The sequence below is a fragment of the Amblyomma mixtum genome, chromosome 5, assembly GCF_055824585.1.
Source record: "Amblyomma mixtum isolate Tamu chromosome 5, ASM5582458v1, whole genome shotgun sequence".
Classification (NCBI taxonomy): domain Eukaryota; kingdom Metazoa; phylum Arthropoda; class Arachnida; order Ixodida; family Ixodidae; genus Amblyomma; species Amblyomma mixtum.
In genome coordinates, this window is record NC_143016.1 from 30,719,989 (window position 1) to 30,744,971 (window position 24,983).

Genomic DNA, 24,983 nt, shown 5'->3' on the forward strand with positions numbered 1-24,983 from the left:
AAAATGCATGCACCCTAATATCAAGAACACAAGACACTGAATAGTTTTAAAGCCACATGGTTTTTCTTTTTTTCTGAAACCATGTTATTAATATCATAGCTGCTACCACACTGAATGCCTTTGATGTCACATTCAACTCCAGAGTTTTAGTGCTCAAAGCTCAAACTACTTGACAGAAAAAGCCTAGCGAAGAATTTAGAGCTACTTGAAAAATCTAAACTAATCTTTACTGTAACCAATGCCATTCCTATTGCCCTAAGAAAAGAAGAAGGAAGAGAAAAGTCGCAATTCCGCTGCCCTCTTGGCACCATTTCTATGCACCCACTGCTTTCAAACACTGCACATTAGCTCTTCTGAGCAGCGAATATACTAAGTTACACACACGCTTGAAATAACTTGTAAGGCAGAAAGAATGCAAGCAATGGCCAGCCTTGGAGGCAAGGCTGTGCAGTGCACTGTTACTCTTATGCAAGAATAAGAAAAAAAAAAGGCAATTTAGAAAGGCTACAACCTCCTTGCCAATTTTCTGCTGGAGTTTGCTAAGTTCGTATTCTTTCTTCAGGAGAGAAAGGGCCAACAGGAGACGTTTTGATATCTGAAAAAAGAAATAAAACGGAATTATGTACAAGCAGCAGATGAAAACACCAGTAATATAAGGTTATAAGGCTAAAATAAAAATGTGAACACTGCCTATACGGAGATACAATCTTTTGCCTATTTAGGTTAGCTACAGTAAGCAATTCATCTGATTCATATTTCCATGTTGTGTGTTGGGTTTAATGGCACATAAGCAGCTAAGGCTATCATGCACCAAGCTCAGGGTGTGTGTGTTGCACCAAGCCCAACACACACAACAATACTTCCATGTAATCCCCTCTGAAGCACGCATTGTCCACTCCCTTACAAATTGATGTCGCACTAAATACTCAAGGGGTCACACATAGAAGCATTCTCATTTTAATTAGGTCAAGTTGTACAAGCACAGGGAAGAGCTACATTGAAAACAAGGTGTACAGCAGTAAGCAACATAGTATACATAACCTGAATTACTGACTGCAGAAATGTGCAGATACTAAAGATGTGCGAATATTGAAACCTTCAAACATGAATCGAATAGGAATATGAAGAGAAATAGCTTCGAATATCAAATATCTGTTCAATATTAAAAAATATTTGAAAAAAGATGAACAGTCGCACGCTGTTGCCATTATATTTTTCAAAATAGTGTACAGTGTTTGCAACTGAAGTACTGACTTAGCATCATACAAATACACTTTGTACATGGAAATGTATAGAACTTAATCAGACAGCGTAACAGTATGCACCCTTTTATGTGGTCTTTCAAAAAGAGTAACAAAAAGAAATTTATGAATTGGCACATGACTGTCAACTGAAAATAACACGATGTCACTAAAACCTCACTATTTCGGATTTCAAGAGGCCGGAATAAATGCCCGAATTATGCGAAGGCCGATTCATAAAATCCCTCCATTCCCGAAAAATGCCAAAAAATAAGAAAATGTGATGAAGCCTTATGGGGAGGCTCCATCACACGGACACCGAAAAGCCTGTGACGAGCATGCAGTTTCGGCATGCTGGAAGAACGACGCGGATACGAGGGGAAAGCACACAGGCATCACAGAACAGCAAGACTGCTTTTAGAAAGTAAGAAAAAATGACCAGCGACGTGCAGTCAGCATCTGAAAGAGGAACACAGCTGCGTTCGGAAGATCGGCGAAAGCATGGGCTAGCGGTGAAGCTCAAAAACCGGAACTACACGGCCAAGTTATTTTTTGGCCTAGTGACAGGGGCCCTCCCTTCATCGCCACACCTACCATTACGCACACTGAAAGAGTTCTGCGGGTTGAAATGCACCATGCAAAAGACAGGATTCTTACAAAACCGCCTGCCCTGCTCTGGCACCTCTACTCGCCCCTTTGGGAGCCTCGTGCAGAATTTCGCAAGTGGGCTTTCCCACACATCATAGTTGATCAAAACGAGATGGCAGAGCTAGAAGAGCTGTGGAGTCGATAGAATGAGTGCCATGGGTGTGGGCTTTAACACATCATGAAAGAATAAAAAACATGCCCTTTCGTGTTGTGATTGTTCGAACTGGGCAGATGGCCATCTTGTTCTCATCAGATGTCATATGTGGGAAAGCCTGCTTGCAGAATTTTGCATAGGATTCAAGCCCAGCAGTGTCCAAAAGTGATCAGTCCACACAATAAATGAAGGTGATGAAAGTGAAAAGGATGCCTCTGTACTGTTTTCCTAGAACTTTAAACTAGATCTTCGTTTAATTTGCCCACATAAAGTCACCGCGGTATTCGATCGGTGGCGAATATCCAGAGATTTTCGAATACATATTTGGGAGTTTTCAAATATTTGGAAATTCTTGAATATCAATTTGTCGAACTGAATATAAGCCAAGCATCTATTCGTATTCGTATTAGATTCACATACCCCTACAGGATACTCACCTAGTGAGAGAAAGATATTTGTTCCAGCTCGTTCATGTTTCAGGCACAAGTAGGCTTACTTGGTTTTGACCACTACAAATAGTTTAATAACCATGTTTGCAAACCAAAACTAGCTAGACCTCATAGACTAGCCTTGACTAAGACAAAAAGAGAATTCGGCATTTAATGTTCCAAACTTGCACAAGAGCTATAAAAGACGCTGTAGTGGAGTGCTACGGAATAATTTTGATCACTTTCTTTAAAGAAGTACAGACACTAAATTTTTGGTTTCGTGTTTTCTTCTTACTATTAATATTTAAGACATAAGAACATATAACATTCACAGACATTGCAGAGTCAATGGATGTTTTGCATTTTGCCTTCATCAAAATGTGTCTACACAGCTGGTATTTGATGCTGTATCCTTGGGGGGAGCAGACTTGAGAAAAAGATATGCTGCAATATATGTAACCTAACATGCCCGCATACCAACTCAGTGTTCAAACTATGACCGTTTGGTCCTAGAAAAAAGCCCTACATCTAGTCTCTTCTCCCTCTGCAGCCTTCACGTGATCCAGGCACATGTGAAATAGCAGTAGAAGTGCAAAATATACTAGGGGTGTGCGAATATTCGAAATTTTCGAATATATTTCGAATATTATATTTTTAGTATTCGAATTCGATTCGAAATCCAAGTACTCGTGTTGTTTCGAATATTCGACCCGACGCGAATATTCGTATCTAGCCAAATATTCATTGTGACCACCGGCGTTCATTTCGGTCCGCAAGCCCTATCGACAGATACATAACAACATGGCGGCGCCTACACGGAAGGAAAATACTTTCTTCCTCCAAGGGCCATGCTGTAGCTTACTGTGCTGGTGAGCTTTTTTGTGGCCATACCTGCGAAGCTGGTATAGTCAGAGCTGTGCACGAAGTACCTCGCAATACGTGCCAGGTCAGTGCCAAGTGAGAGGGCATTTTCTGTGGCTGGAGGAGTCGGTCGTTTCAGTTAGAAAAGAACTACTTCTGCCTGACCATGTGGTGCAGCTGGTTTTCCTTCCCGACAACCTTTTACGTCATCTCAGCAACGCACTTCTGTGCTGATGGCAATCTAGCCTTAATCAATGCTGTGTACTAGCCATCTTCTCTGATATTTTCACTCTTCTAAGAATAATGTTCGAGACTGATACTTTTTGTGCAGCCACACACACCTTTTGTGTTCATTTAATCATCGATAGTTGAACTGTGATGTTCTTGGGTGCACAAATAAATGTTTTGTAGTGAATAAATGTGTCTGTCCTTGATTATTCGATATTCGATTCGATATTCGGAACTACGTATTCGTATTCAATTCGTATTCAAAAAATTTGATATTCGCACACCCCTAAAATATACTCTTCCTCGGCAAACTGGAGCAAAGGATGATTCCTTAAATGCCAGCATTTACCAGTCAGTTAAACAAACATGACACATTTTTCACAATGAACCCGCTGCAGCATCCAACAGGTGAAGAACATCTCTACATGCATGCTATATGGGCTAAAAGGTTTCAGTATTTGCTATTTGATGCCCCAAAAACATCATTATCACAAAAATAAATGGGAGAAATGCTTACATCAGTCTCTTCAAGGATCTGCTGAAGCTCATGAGACTCAGCCCCAGTCAGTGCCGCACCTAGAATGTTGAACAAGGATGCTAAGTACATGCCACTGAATGCAAACTACTTTCCCAGGACCTCTAAATGGCTCTTGCTGAATTTAATTTCTACAGAAAAGAATTATTCAAGACAGCATTGTATGAGAGTGTAATGTACAAATACAAATGTGATGGAGCAAATTCCAGTGCGAAAAAGAAAATAATTGATAAAAAGAAGTAAAATCACAGAGTTTGGAAGTAAGACCTTTTCAGCTGTCAAGGTCTTTCACTGAATAAAAGCTAAAAGCTTTAAAGAATCAAAAACAAAAATGTTTTAATTCCCCCAAAACACTGCACTTACACCACTCCCACTTTGAGCCACCATCTGCAAGCCATCCTAGTTAACTCATTTGGTAGAGACTGCATTAGTCAGGTAGTGATCCCAGGTTCAAGTCCCGGCCCAGGATGAATCTTTCTGCAACTACAAAGTTTCTTTGAAAGCTGTCTGGCTTTCCTCTGTAGCCAGGCTGCACTTTTGTGGATGCTAACGAGTAATTACTTCATTACAAATCTACTCCACCTTGAGAGATCCCCCTAAAACGCTGGACTAAGATAACATTAATGGCTCTAAACTGTAGAAGTTACTGCTGCAAGACTGCAAGTGTAAATGCCAACACGAGTGCACGAGTGCATAGACTCACCAAGGTCAGAAAGGTAAACAGGATTGTCCACAACACGTTGCCCAGCCTGGATCATCTGCTGGATGGACTCTCGGTACAGAGGATTGAGGGCAATGATGTCACGGATGGTCTTCACTATTTCCTGAGTAACTGCCTACATGAAGTGAGCAAGGTGTACACTGCATCAATGTCTATGAGGAGGGACAGGACTAAAGACAATGACAAGGCACTCTAGCCCTTCTAGCATCATAGGACATCAGTATTAAATCTCAATACCGCAGTTTACAGTCCCAGTTTCCGACTGCCAAAATTTAGCCTAGTTTTCAACCACTTTGTCACACAGGAAAATGTTGAAGTTAAACCACATCAGGCTCTCCATTTATAATGTGGTCTGCATAATAGAGAAAGAAAGGTGGCTTTAAAAGCGCAAACACAAATGTGACCCCAGACAGTGAAGAGAATGGCGGCAGCATCAGAAAAAAAAGGGAAGTATTATTGAGTAGAGAAACTAGACATTTGTCTGCATGTGCACAGCCTCCCACTTTGCATTTTGATGGGCACACAGAAAGAGTTACACAGAAAGGGTACACAGAAAGAGTTAACAACAACAGAAAGCTGTTACTGCCTTCGACCATGAGGATGGCTAGGCCTAGCCAGGAATGATGGGTCACTGGCATGAGCGTTGATGTGGAAGTCCTAAGTTCTGTTCCACGATGTCAATTTACATATGAAGGTGCGCAAGTCTACCAAGGATGTGACCGAAAAATCCAGTGATGGGCAAGTTGAACTGCACAGGTGGGGACCATATTAATTGGTAGTGGAAACACAGCTGCTTATCACGACGAGAATCTTGTCCCTCACATACGTGCAGATACACATCACTGACAGGTTTCAAAGCTCCTGCAACCACTCTCTTCTTTTTTCAGATAGCTTTGGCTATGCCTCCCTTTTGTGCAAATGCCTTGTGGCGCCAACCGGCAATTCGCAGAATTGATGGATTTGCTATTCTCAGATTGCTAAGGCATACATTGTGTCCCTTCTGGCATGATTACACTTAAAAGCAAAACATAGAAAGATTATTTAGAGACATTTATGTAGAAAACACCATAAATACACATGACTGAATGGGAATTCCTACAACATTTATTGCCGGCTGAATGTTTGCCCCGACTGTGACACACTGTGGTAACGCTGTAATAAAAGCATCTAGAACTTGCATCGGCAAGCTGTGCTCGAGAATAAAAACAGAAGAAAAAAAACTCAAATGGCAAGCTCCAAATGATCACTTAAATGACGAGTTCAGTGCTGAAGCATTTACACATACCGGAAGTAATCTCATTACAAAGCACAGGTATGTGAAGTAGTATTTATGTAATAGCCACAAAAAGTGCAAAGAATGACGTGATGACAAGACTTCTTATATTCAATCCAATTCTTTACACAAAAAGAGAAGGTATGCCCTACTTACTTTCATTTCTTCATTGATGGCAAACTTTTCATGAGGCACATTTTCAACTTCTGCCATCAAAACAGGTCCCATGGGAACCGACACAGGAGGTGAAGGCACTTCCTTGTCAGGGGAGGCATCCTCAACCACCTCTTCTGAAGCTGCATTTGTAGCACGGCCATTTGAGGTAGGCCGCCTACGTCTTCGATTTGACCTTTTAACCTCTTCCTCTTCTGTCAAAAAAGAAAAAAAAAATGCATGCAACACAAACTAGCCACTTTAGAAAAAGAAACCACTTTCCATGCCACTATATAAAAAAAACTTATCACTTACCTTCAACAAGCTGACGAATAATTTTGACCCTAAAGGAAAAAAAAAATACAACTCAAAATATTAATATCAGCATCTCATCACTGCAAGATGATACAAGTAAACTACATTTCTCTTTGTAAATCGGTTGCAGGAAACTATAGATAAGCAAAGTAACTAATTAAATCAGGAGTTTAATTCAACGTTTCACTGTCTATCACAGCAATCTTCTTGTACTACCAGTAATGTCTGCAAAGAGTCCCCTACCTTCTGTGGGCCATGACAATCATGCGTAGCTTTTCTCCAAGATCTTGAAGCTCGTGTATTTGAACAAAGGTCCCAACACTATACAGGTCATCCAGCTTGTCCACCACTTCCGCTTCATTACTGCATTAAAACATAAACAATATATATCATTTGCATCTAAATTACGTGTAAGGCCTTTCACAATGATAAAGCAAAATATTCAAAAGTCACCATTAAAATAGCGCAGTAAAATAAATGAACAAATGCGTAGCTAACTGATGCGCACAGATTACTGGCTCCATACTAAACCTTTTCAGGTACCACTCGTCATTTTGATTCAAAACAAAGTTTTTACATCTAAAAAGTATATACAGGCCTCAAGAAAGCCAAAGTCTTAGTTTTCCGCTGCAAAATATCAACAAGTAATTTTTAGAGGCATGTACAAAACTTTCATACAAAGTGCCACAATGGTTGAAAACTGCAATACTAAAATGCCAGGATTTGTCAAATAAGCACCTAAGAGATAGTGGAATCACTAATGTTTTAAGGATACACATGATGGAAGAAATTCTGGGAAAAAAATTGAATGGTTACTGGAGGAAAAACCTCTGCATGAAAATGGCAGGAGACTTGCTACCAAGCCCACTGCTTTGTGCAATATTAATATTTAATACACTTGCTAGCTGGCTTAAAAATTTTAACCATCCTACTGATGAAATGAAGGATGCTAAGTTCACCTAGAATCATGCCTAGATTCAGTACACTTTACGAAAAAGCCATAATTTCGCCTTCAAGGGCAACTCTAGAGGATTTTCAAACATGCTGAGTTGACTATTGCATTAATTTCTTGGACTTTCCTATCTCAGTTTCATTGAATGGTTTTTCAAAATAATGAAAAAATAAACTATAAAACAGCAAAAAACAGAAAACCAAAACTGAAACTGGGTTTTGACCAAAGTATAATGTCACAGGTACTGTCACAAATACTCTCTTGTGAGCGTTGATTGGCTAAAGTGGGGACTGTAAGTGACAACTTCAATCATTATTTGCCTGAAATGACCAAAAACAAACAAGAATTTTTTCTTCAACAACGCAAAGAAAATGACGGTGGGTGAGCAAAATGAAACAGAAAAATTTTAATTCATTTGCGTTGAAACAAAATGCTGCCTGCAAAATTTTGCAAAAAGATCAGAAGACTCCGGTGAACCCGCCGTGAAAATTTCAGTAAAATGCATGCAGAAAAAGAAAAAAAATGCAGAAAAAGCCCTGTAGCTGCCCTTTAAAGGGTCAGTGAGATGTAATCAATAAAGAAGACAAAGTTCTGGCATAACTGCTCTGCAGTTCCTCCTTCCCCTCTCACTCATCTTTTGTGGTGGTTTCCACATTTTTCACTAGGGGCGTAGGCAGGAGAAGGGTGACTGCCCAGGCTGAAGCCCCATCTCCAAATGTGACTGATGCCTTATAGGCGACTTTTTATATGGTGCTTTGTAATTTTTTTTTAAACGGGTAGAGACCTCTGGATTCTGGTTTCGTTATGACCACAAGGCTGGTTTGATTGCTTTGGTTTTACGAGGTTAACGTCCCAAAGCGACCCAGGCTATGAGGGACGCCGCAGTGAAGGGCTCGGGAAATTTCGACCACCTGGGGTTCTTTAACACGCACTGACATCACACTGTACATGGGCCTCTAGCATTTCGCCTCCATCGAAATGCGACCGCCGTGGCCAAGATCGAACCAATGTCTTTCGGGTCAGCAGCCGAGCGCCATAACCACTGAGCCACCGCGGCGGCTACCAGGCTGGCTTGAGTAACTGGTAGCCACTACACTTGGCTAAGCAAGAGCAGCCACTTGCAGAGCCACAAAAACCACAACTGCCTGAGCGTGTCACGATTTGAGAGCAAATGTGCTGACAAGAACAGTGATGTCAGTTCATTATCGCAACTACGAGTAAGCTTGACCTGACAATCCAGCCATTAACACAACACATTCACTTCGGACAAGCTTACTATGCAGCAAGAAAGAAAGCAGCCTCGCAAAATTTGAGGCTCTTTGCAATGCGAAAAGCACGGAAATAAAGTAGCATTGTAGACATGGCTGCAATTTGGTGGCTATGTATAAGATTTATATTCGCCTGCATGTAAAACACATGTGCTCTACTGCTTCGCCAATACTCCTCAGTAATTTCAGTTCAGAGATATTTAACTGTTTACACTCTGCTGATAAACTGCACTTTTACTATTTGGAGCCTTGACATGACTCAAGTGGCAAAAAAGTCATCTTTCCCTGGTAAATGTTTTACTGCTTATCGGTAAACTTTCAACCTCTATGTTACCTTTCTTATATACCTTCCCTAAGTGTCCATACAGCTTGAATTTGCAATATCAACATGCAGAATTATATCGTACCACGTCAAACAGGATGCTTTAAAAAATACCACCATGAGAACTTTCTGAAGCACTAAGAATTAAGCAAGCTGATCATGGTATTATGGAATTTGGCTGAGGAAGCATTCAGCAGAAGTCAGGCACATAGCCAGAAATTTCTTTTGAGAGGAGCCCAAGGCAATTTATTGTACCCCGAAAAAAAGGGGGGGGGGGGCTCGGATAAGTGCCTGGCAGAAGTCCAATGTCTTCTATTTAGAGCTTTTTCCAACCACAACAAACGACCAAAATTTTACCAACTGCACAAGCATATTTTCTTTTTTAACCAGAACTTAGATCATTTTTTCTTGCCCAAAACACAAGCATTTTTTCAATGTTGTAAGCCTCTTCAGAAAATACAAAAGATGACAACTGTACATTTCTACATGACATAGCAGTTTGCTGACAAATAGGGTCTTCTCAATGACATAAAGCATGCACCAATCTGCGACACTGCTGCCATCATCTGGTATTTTTCTTATTCCTGGAGTTGGAGATAATGCGAAACAAGGTGGTGCAAGCAAGAGGTTAGGCCCTTCAATGCAGAACCACCGGTGGGCACAGACCAAAAGGGTTGCCCTACCTTCAAAGCCACTGCTATCAGTCTTCACTCCAAACAATGACACAGAATAACTCTTGCCTTCTGAACATAGTTCTACAGCTACAGAACTCTACAGGAAAAGCTCACCTTTCATCACGTTTTAGAAATACACCAGCGTAAGGTTGGTTGAGGCGAACCTTTCGTCTTATCAGGTCTACAAGTGATGGGTTCGAAATCTGCAAGATTGAAAGGGAAGACAGGGTTAGCAGTTGCATGTGAAATGCTGCCTACGTTGCACCATGAAAGCATAAAGGGTAGAATGGGCAGGAAAAAGAACTAAAAAGAAAATTATCTAATTCATACTGCCACAATGAAAGCATAGAAAGAAGTACTAGCACGAAAGGCACAACACCCAAAAGTGACTCAGAAAGTGTGTGTGTGTGCGCGTGCGTGTGTGTGCATGCATGTGTGCGCGCGCGCACACACCTGGGCTATGAAGGTCCCCACTGTGGACGGCTGTGCATAGATTTCAACCATGCTTGCATTTTGCCTCCATCATTAACTGATAGGCCTGTATGGAAGGTGCACTGGTTCTTTGCAACGCAAAATTAACATAGGTGACAGTGTGGTGCATTATTAGGCCCATTCTTGAATACTGCTCTATTATTGGGATCCATACACTCAGTGCAACATCAACAAGTTAGAAAGCATTCAGAAAAAATCAGTAAGGTTCGTATTCAATTCCTACAGCTGGCACACATCACCAAGCATACTTGTCAAACAAGCAAGATTGGAATCCTTACAGATCAGACGCTATAGAGAGAGGTTGAAGTTCATGTATTTACTCTACCATAATAAATTAGGAATAGACAAGAATATGTACATTGAATCAGTCATCAGACGTCCAACATGATCACACCATTAAACAAAATTAAAGGACTATAGTTGCAGAACCAACGCTTTCAAAAATTCCTATTTCCCGCAAACGGCCCGATATTGGAACTTGCTAAATCCAGACACTGTGGAAAGCTCCTCGGTCAAGTCATTTTGCGGCGTAATTAAGCAAAACACGAATACATAAAATATATTTGTTTGGTGGTTAAACCGTACCATGCTGTACTCTTTTCTTATACAGCCGTGGAGTACAAGTACTACTGATTTCTTTCCATTTTTGCATGTGCAACCTGTGTTGAATGTTTCACAATGCATTTATACTGTGTTCTGTTTGAATCTTTTTGTATCGCCAACTCCTGCTTAAGGCCTCAAATTAAGGCTGGCAGTTTCTTTGAAATTAAGCTTGGCTCAAGTCTCTTAACACCTTTTAACATCTCCTTGCCACAGTTAACTGTTAAAAAGTATCTTTATGAATTGCATTCCGCAATGTTTTACACAATGTGTGTGTGAGTGGTATCACAGCTGTGATCTCTAAATCAGATGCAAACAGTGTTGGTCACCAACAGCAGGCATCTAAAATTATAGATTCCAAAATTTCACACAGCGCTGGTTTATTTTTCAGAGCCATAATCGTGGGCTCAGACGTATTTTAAAAAACAACAAACATTCAAGGCATCGATGAGCACCAGTACAACAAAACTAAGCAGAATTTGAGTACCTTGTATGGAAGTATTCTACCACTGAACCACCGACGCAATGTTCACTAGGCAAGGCTGAAACGTCAACAACACATCATGTTGATCGTATTGGCTTATATATAACGGAACTTACCTCCACCATCTTTATAAACCTTGGAAATACGGGGTTTCGACTAACAGCGATCACAGGAACTTGGGGCCAAATGTCAGGCACAGTAAGCGCAGTGACTGCGCCGACACCTTGGTTAGGGTAGTGAATAACGCTTCCTTCGTTCTTTGGTCCATCATCGTCAGGGAGCTCGTCAGGTTTCTGTTGGTCGCAGTACGCCCTTACACAGTTCGTAACAGTTCCCGCGAAATTCTGCAGCTTGTTAGCAGACGGCACAGGCCATGACGCCCCATTAGCCGGATTCTTCTCATAGAATCGCCAGCCGCCAAGGCGGGAAACTGCAGATGCGCTGCTGTAGTGCCTCCAGCCAACCCCGAACACTCCCCGTCTCTGTAGTAATCTCCTAGGGGACGAGTAACCAGCCATGGTCAACAGGTAGCAGGAGCTTCTCCTATGTGCTTCAGACGACGCCGAGGTCACTGATTGGGAATATCGACAGCACTGTGACAACCACTTGCATGGGGCTGTTTTAGCTGTCGCTGCAGTAGCCCTTGCTCCACCGGTGAAGCCATGCTCTCTCAGGATAAGCGCTGAAGTTAAAAAGTTTCGTCCACTTGCCCGCATGGGCTCCTTTATGAGCGCCGCCATGACAGTACTAAGATCGCTGTAGTAGTGAAACCGTTCTCAAATTAAAAAGACGTTGTTACCGCTAGGGGTATAACTTGGGGACCAAGTGGCGCTTGCTACGTTAATACTGGCCGAAAAACAAAACAAGTGTAAGATATAACTTTTATTTAAAACGCATTCACATGTATTTTTGAGCTATATGAAACTTTGAATTTTAATTTGGTCTTAAAAAACACAAACTTTGGGACGAATGCAGGCGCTAAATCTGCTCTCGTGATATCTCATGTTGGGCGGTACAGCGCGTTACTCATGCAGTCTGTCAATGAGGGATTTTGATTGCGACTGCTGAAGTGGCGATGTTCGCAGTTCTGCTGCGCTGTTAATTTAGATTAGCGGCCTAAATTTGATGAGGCCGTGCACTTGAGGCACCGAGGAGAAACTGAAAGTCGCTTAGACCCGCGCGCAACTCTGCGCGCCGTACGCGGCCTCAAGGGCCGTCTGGACGCCGATGCTGTAAACAAGATGTGATCGGCAACCTATGCAAGCAGCCGCGTCGTGCCATAAGATGGCAGAGCACGACTTTGACCCGCGGCATCATCGAAAGCACTTCCACGGTAATGCAGTCAGCCAAGATGACGACCGAGAAGGCTGCTTTCACGAGGAATACGACCCTTTCGCTGGTGACGGCGATGTGATTGAGAACGACTCGAACATCTCGTTGACGGCGCCTCCTCAATCGCAGTGAGTTAATTGTCAGTGCCAAGGTAAATTGTGCCAGTCGTTTAGTATTGTCCTTCGACGTCGCGGCATCGTTGACGTACAGCTTTTGCAGGCATCCTCGAGCATGTGTTCACTCGCAGGCGGAACAGTAGAAACCTTTTTAGCTTGCGCCCTTTTCAGTGGCGAGAGTAACATCCGGCTAACTGAAAGCGCGTGTACTCAACACTTGTCAAGACCTGTATGTTCGGGCTTTACGATTGCCTGACGCTTTTGGCAGCTTTTTCTCTTTATCCCTCTCCTTCTTCTTTTAATTAGTTTATTTGTGTTACTGGAGCTGATGGTACAGGCTCTAGAATACTGATGGTTATGAATACTAAGAAACTGCTGTTGTCCATTTAAATGTTTTGCGTGTGAGAGATATTTCTAGTTGTAACGCGGCCGTTGTGGTGAATCCGAGGGTTTCAGTTCGCTTTGCGCCTTATTGGAGTTTGAAGCACGAAGTTTAGGAGGGAAGCCTTTGAACGTTTCGAAATTGTATTTCGAATTCACGCCGCACAGCTATGTAAAATGAAGGTGCGTATGGTAGATTTTAGATGAACATGCTTCACTGAAAGTTCGCTGCAGACCTGTTGCAGCTAACAAACCAGACGTTTTCTTGAGTTAGCTTAAATACACAAGGACAAAGGGAGAAACAATGTATACAGTAGCATTAAATTCTATGTCCAACCCTTGAGTAAATCTCTGCTAACTCAATGGATGGACTTATACCAACAAATCCTATCCATTTGTTCATTAACTTAAACGGCTCAGCTGTTCATTGTGCCACTCAATATTCGATTCAGGTGGTACCATGGCCGCCTGGACCGGTACACTGCAGAGCAGCGCCTCCAAGCTGCTGGTGGGCTGGGCCGATACCTGGTTCGAGAGAGTGACCGCAAGCCAGGCTCCTACGTACTTTCTTATCTCGGCCACACCGGCATCAACCACTTTAGGTTTACATAACCTTCCACTGGTGTATCTTTGTGCTTGTGTAGTCTTGCTTGTGCCAAGTCTTGCCTTTACCTTGCTTGTCTGGCCAATAGTCCATTTTTGATGGGGAGTGTCATTTGCGAAAGCTCAGGAGGGTAGGTCGTAAAAGCCATCCAACGATGTCAGCCCCTACGTCATGGTGAAACCCCCCCCAACACCCAAACAGGAAATCTTCTGTGGCAAAACCAAATGGACTCTCTGCCCCATCTTTTGTCGGCATAAAACAATGTTACAAGAAATGCATGCATTGTGCTGAGGAGACTGGCCTAAATTCCTTGGTACCTGCTTGGCACCTTGTGGTGTGCACAGCACTCCTCTTCCAACCTCCAATACTGCCACTCTCTCAAGTGGGAGCTGAAAATTTGTGGGAAGTTTAAGTTTGTTATTAAATTTTCACAGTTGCATTGAAGTGAGGCAGAGGTGAGTTGCAATAAAAATTGGTATATCATACGTGTCAGGCATCTTCCAAGTTTGTTTAGGGTGGCAGCTAGGGAAATGTATTTGTAAATCATTTTTCCCAGGTTTCTGTATTAGCCTCAAGAACAGTCCTGGGGTCGCCCTTTGTTACTCTGTTCCCTTCTGTTTATGTGCCTTTCTGTCTAAACTAGAGGTGGTGGCTCAGAGGTTATGAAGCTCAGGTGTTAACAATAAAGACGCGGGTTTGAACCCAGCCACTGCAGTCGCATTTTGATGGAGTGAAATGCTAGAGGCCTCCCATGTGCTGTGTGATGTCGATGCTCATCAAAAAACTCGAGGTGGTCGAAATTGTTTGGAGCCCTTCACTACGGCGTTCCTCATAGCCCGAGTCACTTTGAGACGTTAAACCCCATAAGCCATAAACCCTACTGTGTGACTTGAGTCAGGCTACTTGTTTGAACAGAAGTCAGCTAGAGGTTACTGGGATAGTCATGCTGTCAAACCTTGCAAGAGCTCATTGGAGATACATTACTATTGCAAAAATGTAGCTGAACGGAAATGTTGTATTACCTGCTGTCATTGCTTCTTAGCACAACCAAGAAAATACTTGTGGCACTTTCATTTCACGTACACTTCATCCTGCTGGCTCTCTCCTTTAGGCTTTACCTTGTTTACTCACCATATTTCTAACATTCTATAATTGTGTTGGAAGATTTTAAGATTGTAAAATGAGAACAAAAGCCTTCATATGGAATTAGCTGCTAGAACTGAGACATGACAACTCCTTGGTTTGTGCTCACTTGGGTGTTCGAATCTCTGCTGCCTAGTGGTCGCCTCAATCTGTCCTATCCAAGCAGAAATGCTCTGGCCCATTTCTGTTGGCCATTTAATTGTAATCTTTATTTCTCTAGGTGCGTTTGGTCATTATAATTGCTAGGGTTACTTCATAATGTCGCTTCATGGCATTCAAGTTAAAATGTTTTGAATGAATAGATGGCTGTTCAGTTAACAAAAAGAAGACTGCATTAGCAAGGGTTGACAGTGCACCCATGCCCTCAAAACTGTGCAGATCATGTCTGGTTGAGTCTGTGATCAGCTTTGCCAGTAAATCGTCTTTCTGCATGCCATTGTGTCGCCAAATAAGTGTGGGAAAATTCTCCCTTATTTTCTTTGTTACTGCATCTGGGAAACATTATTTTCTGCTTTAAATTGTAACTTGTGACCAATTGCAACCAGTTGTTGATGCCTTGCAAGTTGTTGATGCCTTGCAGTTGTTGATGCCTTGCACATGCACGCACATACACACAGGAACACACTGTTGCCACTGTGTTTACAATGATACACTTCATGCTTGTGAAAGTGCAAAGCAATAAAGGTGAGCTGTAGCACTCGATGGCTGAATGCGTCAAACATTGAAATCTCCAGAGTTTTTTGCTAACCTGGTAGGTACTTAGAAAAACCAATTGCAGAAAAAAAAACGACAAAATGACAACACTTTACAAAATCTTGATCTGCATTGGTGCAGGGTCACTGCTGTCTGTGGCGACTACTACATCGGTGGCCGTCAGTTTGACTCGCTCTCTGACCTGATTGGCTACTACACTGGCTGGTCTGATCTGCTCAAGAAGGAGCGCCTGATCCAGCCAGTTCCTCCTCCTGAGGCAAGCAACAATTTCGACATGCAATCTTTCCTTCTTTTCCTTACCATGTTGCCAGTGAAATTATCCTTTTTCTTGTTTTCACGGCTCAGCCTTAGCTGTCCATTGTTTGCAGCAAGGCACTGTTGCCTTTTCTGCTCTGCGATTTATTGAGTCTGTTACTGTTTTTTATGTCCTTTGACCATTTCTGATTCTTATCTTGTGTAGAAGTTGCATACTCATTATACAGAGCAGGTAGCTGTGAAGTACTGTGAAAGTTTGGGATGAAAGTAAAAGTGTAATTACACAGCATGGGAAGTTAAGGCACAAGGGTAACCTGTTCCACCAACTGGCTCAATCTGCTACCATAGGGATAAAAAAGTTGAGTTGCAAAGGATACCTGAAAATTAGAATATTGTGAAATTCAATTTGGAGGTAAAGATTTTTGAAGTTACCAGCAAAAAAGCACGTGATAGGTTAGAAGTCAATTTCTGGAGTTTTTCATGCCTTCCAGCTTTCTTAGCTATATTGCCTAATAAAGCCTTTATTAGCTCTGCCAATTTTTGCTGCTTATGTTGCGGTTTCTTTGCTGTTATAACAGCCTGTCAATGACAAGAAACGGGCTATTGCTGTGCTCCCCTATGTCAAGATGGCTGACACTGATGAACTCAGGTGAGCATAATTGCATTCAGTGGGCATTTGACACCAGGCAGAGGCTAATCCCTAACGGGCTATATCTGTACAACCTTCATTGTGAAAGTGTGTTATTCTAACTATTTTCTAACTTTTGTGCATTTGGTTTCCGGATTGCATTTAGTGCCTGCTACCTGACAGCAGATTTGTTGCTAACCTGCGAGACCAAAAGGAAGGGCTGCAGGCTGAATGAGCAGTGATAGGCACATACTGCTGTTTCACAGAGGCCCTTGCACCGGGTCCAATGACCTCTGTATTGTATGACAAGGTTTGGAATCCTATCAAGACTGGCTAATGGAAGTAATTTTCTTTAAGTACCCTGGGCCAAGCGAAAGTAGTATAATTCTTTCGTACTGACTTGCCTGTTGGCTCTTGGTCAGAGAAAAGAGAGAGAAAAAAAGTGTGCACAGACACTTAAGACTGCTTACGTGTGAGAAGGCATAAGCCTGTCCCCCACTTTGTGAACGCAGTCGTCGCGCACTGTACCTTGACATAGCCCGATGCTATGCAGCTGGCAATTCTACCTCTGCATGGCTTTACGTAGCCACTACCGCGAAGCCACCGCAGCCCTTCTGATCTGTGCACTAACTTCGTGAAGGCAGTTGCTGCCGTACTGTTACCGCCAGAGTCACCGCCGCAGTGGTTAAGCGGCGCACCACTGCCCTGAAATGGCAGGTGCTGCTGCCGGTGGAATTTGTGCGATCCAGTTTGCTCTTCCTGAGCAACCTCACGCGATCAGTCATTATTTAACCGCCACCTGCCCACTGTGGCGCTTTGCATGAGCCTTACGGGAGCTCGGAAGACGCAACCTGGGCCCTGCAATCCCCCCCAGTGGTAGTGTTTGAAACAGCCACCTGCTGGGGCAGTGTTGCATCACTTAACCGCTGCACCACTGTGCCATTAGCGGTATGAGGACTCCCCGTGATCTATGAATGTGATTAAGAGGGTTGTGACATCATCAACACCATTTGACCACCAGTGGACCAATCATAGGGCACTGCCAAAGTTGAAATATGAGGTCCCCCAAAATTTAGAAGTTTGCCCACACCCAAAAATTCATAAGGACGCCCAAAATATTGGAAGCAGGCCCACCCCTGAAAATGGATTAAAGTGGATTAATTGGTCGGATCAGTATAATCGCATATGATAATCCAATGGAAGGTACTCAAACATTCTAGACGGTGTTGATTCATGCATATCATGTAAAGCCAATGGAACGGGTTCCAGCCAGAGTTTTGGTGGGAAAATCATTGCAAGAAGAGCATTAGACACTCATTGTAGACACCACAGCAGGCAGCCCAGGTGCTGTCGCAATAGTTCACTTAGCTGAAGTACACTACATCTGCTAGCTCTGCTGCATTTTTTTTTTTTTTCTGATCGTTCCTTCCTTTTTTTTCTTTCTTTTGTAGCTTCCAGAAAGGGGACATCTTTGTGGTGCACAATGACATGGGTGATGGCTGGCTCTGGTGCACCTTACACCGTACTCAGGAAAGCGGCCTGGTCTTCAAGGAGCTCTTAGAGGAGCTGGTAAGCCGAACGAGCCCCTGCTCGACCGTTAACGTCTTGGCTTGTTTCCTTGCCTGTCAACTGATTACCTGCATGTTAGACTTTGCACCAGAATCCTGAACAACTTGCTTTATCGATGTCATTTTATGCATCTCTCAGCTGGAGGCAGTGGTAGGAATGTTGTGCCAATGTGTCCCGTTGCATTAAACCTGCTGCATGCTGCTACAAATAGGTCGGTTTTTTTGCAGTGCTACCAGTGCTGCACCAAAACACTATTTCAGCAGCCAAGAGCGAGAACTAACGCCTTATGTGCATGGTAGCGATTCCGGTTTCAGTGTGTTAGCATTAAAATGCTTCTGCAAACAAACACCCGGCAGTGGCCATCTGTCGGTGACCAGCCTCTAAGAAAGCAGGTAAAAACTTATCGTACATGTGGCCTCGAGTGGGATTTGAACCTATTGCAGCACGGAACTGATCAGCTTCGCTGGCTGCTGCTTTAGACCACTCAACCACGACTGCCTAAAATCCTGCACTTTTTGGGTCTTCGTGCAGCGCTTTGTCCTTTCTTAAACTTTGGCCCGAGGTAGCTGAAATCTCCTGTATGTTTGCATTTTTACTTTGCTTTTGGGTATAGAGTTCCTGCTACAAAATATGAGGAAGCTGCTTCGAATTGAATTTTTGCCTGGTATGTAGCCTGCTCCATATTGCTTTTGGCTGTTCCCACCACTGCAAAGGCAAAAATGAAAAAAAAAAAAGGTTGTGTGAGGCTCAAATGAAATGCAAACAGTTGATTAGGCTAGCCCTGTCAGTGCCAAGTCAATGAACAGACAGATTATATTTATAGCTTCACGTGCTTACCGTGACGTAAACAGCCTACCTTTTTAGTGCAAAAGCACTTCTAGCTGCACTGCCCTTGTTTCGATGGTGCCTGTCTGTGTGAAGCCTCTGAGTTGCAAGTGTAACTGGCTCACTGGGTGAGTGGACACCTCAACTGTGCTGTGAGTAGGGGGTGGTGTCCACCTACAAAAAAAAAATCATGCTTTGGCACAATATTTCGTGCTTAGCAATGCTAAACTGCCAGCCATTTTTTTTCCCCCCTCCCTTTGTGCTTTGCAGGATGACAACGTAGACCCGAACGAGATCTACCCCTGGTTTCATGGTGACATCTCAAAGGAGGCTGCTGTTGAGGAGCTTGCAAAAAGTAACCTTGTTTTCTGCACTCAGGGGAATGATTTTATTATGAAAAAGAAACTGGTCAGAAAAAAATCACTCGAAAATGCAGCATGGCAGCGCTTACAAAGAAAAAATACAAAGTATAATGTGAACCGCCTACTGCAAGGAGATGCACATTTGCCACACTGATACTCAAAAAAATCCTGTGATGACTCAATTTGTCAAATTTCATTGTATAAATTTTATTTCATTCAGAAAGCTGGATGCTGTCAGTTTCGAACGCAAATTGCCGAGCCCCTCCTCAAGGCATTAAAACTGGGAACAAAAAAAAATGTGGTAGCCCTGCTCCTTACATACCACCTCCCAGCAGCTTGGACAAGACCATGCATTGGCCTATACACTATGATGAACAGCAGAGACGCAAGCTTTGTATCGTGTTATACTAGCATAGTCAACTTGAGAAGTGTTCCAATGCGTTTTGTAGGGAAACATTTGTGTTTCTCTACAAAACTCCCTACAATGTGTTTTGTAGGGAGTTGATGCAATTACACATTTCCCACCCACTACTTCCCACTGATTCCATTTGGAATCATGCAAAAAAAAAAATGGATAGGGCTGAGTCCTGATTTTCTCATTTTCGGACATTGTCTTCTTCCTAAACACTCAAATCTCAGCATGGCTTTTTTTTTTATTCCAAGAAGTCTTAATTTTGACCTGGAAGGGTTAAGCCTGATTGCAACAACTGCAGTTTTGCCGAGGTGAAGTGTAAAGGAGCTCACATGCAGTAAGGAAACCCCAGGCGGTTAAAAATAAGGTGTAGTCCTCTACTACTGTGATACTTTCTCTCTCCCTTCTTTCAAGTTAAGGGGGGACCCTGGTCTTGAAAAAAAAAATTTTATTAATAAAGTCACAGTTATAAAATTTTCAGGCCACATGTATTTTTGTGCGCCGATTCTAGATATTTCATTTAATTTCGTGTAAAACAGTTCCATGAGCACTTGTGCAATTTTTATGCAAGTATTTTGGGAAAAGTTTTGCAGAAAATTTGCTGCAGGAAACTGAAATGGCTGAAATTCATGCCATTGGGTTCTCTTGACACCAAGGAATGCAATAAGGGTAAAATTATCATCCTGGCTATCATAGAACTTGAGTTATAGAGTTTTGAAGTAGTCACTTCAGAAATGAGAAGAAAAGTGTGTATTCCTGTTTCTGAAGTGGCAGCTTCAGTACCCTATAACTCAAGTTCTATGATAGCCAGGATGATAATTTTACCCTTATTGCATTCCTTGGTGTCAAGAGAACCTAATGGCATGCATTTCAGCGAGTTTCCCGCAGCAAATTTTCTTCAAAACTTTTCCCAAAATACTTGCATAAAAATTGCACAAGTGCTTAAGGAATTGTTTTACACGAAATTAAATGACATGTCTAGAATCAGTGCACAAAAGTACATGTGGCCTGAAAATTTCATTACTATATCTAGATTAATAAAATATTCTTTTCAAGACCAGGGTCCCCCCTTAACATCCAACCTCCCACCCTTCCTTCAAAATGTTATTGCTTTGGCATGTAAAAGTTGTTTAGTTATTAATAATTCCTCTTGTAGGCAAGGAAGTTGCACACAGCTAATCTTATTTTGTTTACATTGAAAATGATACTCTTATAACTTCTCTTGGTGCTTTATAGCCTTGATAGGTGCTGCACCATAAACTCCAGCTTACTATTCTTTTGACCCTTTTTTTACTAGTTCGCTCTTTCTACATTCTTTATATTGGGTAGCTACATGGCACAAGCCTGTCAGTGGTCTTTTGCTCTGTTTCAAGGGCTGACAAGTTGCACTTTCTTTTTTTTCTTCCCTTGTCTGTACAGTGGGTCCAGGGAGCTTTTTGGTGCGGCCAAGTGACAACTCACCGGGGAACTTTTCCCTCTTCTTCCACATTAACAACACCATCCAGAGGTTTCGTATAGAGCGCAAGGGAAACCGCTACGTCATGGGTGGTCGCACCTTTGACAGGTAGTGTGGCTTGACGCTGCATACTTTTTGCAGGACTTGTTGTTTTTCGCAGTTAGCATGATATAGTTGCCTTGGGCAGGAACCCATCAGCCTATTAATGAACTGTTTGCTTTTTTTAATTTAGGTTGAGTGGAAAGGTAGTGTGCAAGGTGTCTTGTTTTATTTATATTGCTTGAACTAATGTGATAGTAACATGTGCTGGATAGTTTATTTTGTTCATGATGCACTTCATGGTGAAAATAATTATTGTGGAAGAAACCTTGCCCATTCATGTACAGCCTTTGTCAGTAGTATACAGCCCAAGGGGTTTTCTTCTAAGGAGGGGTGTGTGAATATTCTAAATTTAGAATACGAATAGAATATATTTGTTATTCACTTCATGTTCAATTTGAGAAATTGATATTTGAGAATTTCCAAATGTTCACCAGCAATCAAGTAGAGGCAGAGGGCACTTTATAATTCGACCTTCGGATAATTTAGGTATTTCTTTCGTCTCTTGAAGTCCAAATTAATCAGGTTTTACTATCCATCATGTCAAATTTATTTCCTAGTCGTGAGTAAATTCATGGATTTCATTATGTTACTCATTTTGCCTGACCACATAAAAGGTTGCACCTGTTCTGCTTCCTAAGCAAGCAGTATATGTTCCCGTGCACATCACATTCTCTTAAATACGGCGCTCAGTCAGTCTGTAGTAGGAAACAGCTTAAAAGAGCAGCGAATGGTATCAATGGGCCGTGGCCTGCTGGGTCCTGTATTGCTCCACTGGCCAACCACAACAGTAAATGAATTCAGCTTTTTAATGTTTGCCTATATCAATTCAGCCATGGGCATCAAAATTCTTGAGCTTATAATTACTTCTTAAGATATGCTTCTTGTTAGGTCGCAAGAAAAACTTTACCAACGGGCTACTTTTGTCTTGTTGGAATTTGTTGTGGCAGCATTAAAGTTGGCGGAGCTTCACTGCAGACAGTTTTATTTATTTTGGTTGCAGAGACCGTGCAGTATTTGGAAAAAATAAGGACTGCAACATTTGACTTTCTATTTGTTTTTGAAAATTTTTTACATATTGGGCAGATATTTGATTCAATATTTGAAGCTATTTTTTCTTCATTTCGTATTCAGTTCATATTCGAAAATTTCAGTATTCCCACAGGCGTAAAGTTCCAGAAGGGTGAGTGCTTGAATGATTTCAATGCTGGTGATGCTGAACGAGTCAGACTGCATGGCCCAGGTGGAGACCTGGTGGGCTGTTTATTTTTTACAAAGGCTGTACCTCCTCCATGTTGTACCACTCAACCTTTGTTTGCAAAGTTGTCGCTGTCACGTGCTGCAAAAGTCAATCCCTTTGTGTAGACTTGCGACAAAGGCATCATTTCTTGCTTGTGGGTTTGCTGCAGTCATTGAAACTCTTAGCAAAACAAACATGGGCAACAACTATGTGTCTTTTTCTTATCAGATAATGTTGATATCTCTAAACCGTGTTCTATGTGAAGGTTCGACGAGCTACATGATAAGTTTTTGTTGTCGGCAGTTGGCTTTGTTTTGATTCCCTTCATTACGCATGCAAAGAGCACTGCCCTGTTGTGGTTTCTTGTGTTGCTGCTACAATGTTCTCACGCTTTCCCTTTTCATTTGCCATGGTTTTAGTCTTGAGGCTGTTGTGAGCCGCTACAAGGTGGAGCAGATAGTGGAAGGTCATGTGCTGGGAGATCCCGTGCTAAAGGTTTGTAATCCTCTTGTTGTCTTTAGTAATTGGTTCCACACCTGGATAAAAAGGAAGGATTGAACTTGCATAAGTGCGCATTCTTGATGTGAATAAATGTCATTTGCTGGGGATGAAATGCTTTACTTGAATTGGGTTTATTTCGTTTTGAGATTTTTTTTTTATTTTTAAGCAGTGCTGCGATGTGTTGACATGCGCAGCTTGAAGCCTGCAAAGTGTGCTGAGGACACCGTGGGGCCTTTTGTTTCAGGCGCCTTACGAGACCTGTCACTCAAGTCGTGCTGAAGAGCTCCAGCATCGATCGCGCGACATTTATGCCACTTTGCGGGAGAGCCGGGAAACTGGCATGGCAAAGCGCAACAAGGGTGTTCGCATGCAGGGCTACCTGTCCAAAAAAAGTACGCTTCACTACTGTGTGGATATGTAATTTAAATACTCTGCTGCTTTCTGTGTACTCCTAGGAGCTGCAGTGATGTGCCCACTGTTCTAGGACTGCCACTGCAGCACCAGGGACAGTGCTTGCCTGGATGGAATATGGCTCTGTAGTTTGGCTGTTGGTTACTTAAGGGGGGACACTGGTCTTGAAAAAAAAATGTTTATTAATGAAGTCACAGTTACGAAATCTTCAGAGAATATGTATTTTTGTGCGCCGATTCTAGATATGTCATTTAATTTCATGTAAAACAATTCCCTGAGCACCTATGCACTTATTATGCAAGTATTTCGCGGAGAGTTTTGAAGAAAATTTGCTGTGGGAAACTCGCTGAAATGTATGCCATTGGGTTCTCTTGACACCAAGGAATACAATAAGGGTGAAATTGTCTTCCTGCCTATCATAGAACTTAAGTTATAGAGTTTTGAAGTTTTCGCTTCAGAAATGAGAAGTAAAGTGTGTATTCCTGTTTCTGAAGTGGCAGCTTCAGTACCCTATAACTCATGATCTATGATAGCCAGGATTATAATTTTACCCTTATTGTATTCCTTGGTGTCAAGAGAACCCAATGGCATGCATTTCAGCGAGTTTCCTGCTGCAAATTTTCTTCAAAACTCTCTGCAAAATACTTGCATAAAAAGTTCATAAGTGCTCAAGGAATTGCTTTACATGAAATTAAATGACATACCTAGAATCAGCGCGCAAAATACATGTGCTCTGAAAATTTCATAACTATGACTAAATTAATAAAATTTTCTTTTCAAGACCAGTGTCCCTTCTTAAAGGGACACTGAGGAGAACTCTCATCTGATTATCGTGCTCAGTAAAAACTTCCGGCTGTGTTGACGTTTGTCCGGCAGCAAAATACGCATTTATCGCCAAGAAAATTGACCTAAAAATCTTCCCACTGGATGATTTAAACTCGTGAAGTCCTTACCGAAAAGGACTGGTTGCCATCGTTTTAAAGTAAATGTTTGTGTAATGTAGTTTGTTGTGATCTTCGTCAAGTACCTGTCATGCCATCCGTATCTAGAAAACGTGCATAGGGCTGTGTGTTATCATGCTAGCTATTAGTGGGATGGCAGGGGCAATTTTGTTGTCTGAGCAAAGGAAAGCTGTGTGTGTGCATATAGATGTCAGCGAGTGCTGTAGCAGCTGCACTGTGAGCTTTGCAGTCAGTGTGAGGTCATCTGTCATGAGGGCCAAAGGGAAACGCCACCAGTTTATCACTTGGTGCCTTTCCTGGCACATTTTGTAAGTACCACACAGTGCAATAGAGAGGCAAACCATTGTCTTGGTAAAAGATTGTGCTGCAATCCTTAGGAGCAGTGTGGGGCTGTGTGGCTGCAGTAGCGTGCCTGTCACTCAGCAGTTGGTGTCTGTAACAAACTAGAAGTGTTTGACTGCATGTTGCAAAGCGATTGAGTTGTGGTGATTGGTGTCATGGCTGTTCTTAAATGCTTGGGCCTGGCTTTCCCCAGGTTTGGGAAACAAGAAATGGAAGAACCTGTACTTTGTCCTCAATTCCAAAGAACTGCACCTGTGTTTTTTTGACAACCCCAGGGTGAGT

General features: G+C 42.3%; 2 protein-coding genes across 2 annotated transcripts in view; one reads left to right on the forward strand and one right to left on the reverse strand.

Moving 5' to 3' along the window:
* Positions 1–12,125, reverse strand: part of LOC149341653 (lon protease homolog, mitochondrial-like) — a 32,510-nt gene extending 20,385 nt beyond the window's left edge. The window contains exons 1-8 of the mRNA XM_089543783.1: positions 11,466–12,125; positions 9,888–9,976; positions 6,801–6,920; positions 6,558–6,586; positions 6,246–6,457; positions 4,799–4,931; positions 4,078–4,136; positions 512–595 (exon numbers count right to left, since the gene is read on the reverse strand). Coding sequence (XP_089399909.1) covers positions 512–595; positions 4,078–4,136; positions 4,799–4,931; positions 6,246–6,457; positions 6,558–6,586; positions 6,801–6,920; positions 9,888–9,976; positions 11,466–12,089 — 1,350 coding nt within the window. The 5' untranslated portion in view covers positions 12,090–12,125. The remainder of the gene's footprint in view (positions 1–511; positions 596–4,077; positions 4,137–4,798; positions 4,932–6,245; positions 6,458–6,557; positions 6,587–6,800; positions 6,921–9,887; positions 9,977–11,465) is intronic.
* A 231-nt stretch (positions 12,126–12,356) lies between these two features.
* The window catches only part of vap (RAS p21 protein activator vap), a 33,227-nt gene continuing 20,600 nt past the window's right edge, over positions 12,357–24,983 (forward strand). Inside the window, exons 1-10 of the mRNA XM_089543786.1 lie at positions 12,357–12,809; positions 13,631–13,780; positions 15,760–15,895; positions 16,473–16,543; positions 17,974–18,091; positions 19,187–19,271; positions 21,110–21,254; positions 22,905–22,980; positions 23,231–23,378; positions 24,895–24,977. Of these exons, the coding sequence (XP_089399912.1) occupies positions 12,607–12,809; positions 13,631–13,780; positions 15,760–15,895; positions 16,473–16,543; positions 17,974–18,091; positions 19,187–19,271; positions 21,110–21,254; positions 22,905–22,980; positions 23,231–23,378; positions 24,895–24,977 (1,215 nt within the window). The 5' untranslated portion in view covers positions 12,357–12,606. The remainder of the gene's footprint in view (positions 12,810–13,630; positions 13,781–15,759; positions 15,896–16,472; positions 16,544–17,973; positions 18,092–19,186; positions 19,272–21,109; positions 21,255–22,904; positions 22,981–23,230; positions 23,379–24,894; positions 24,978–24,983) is intronic.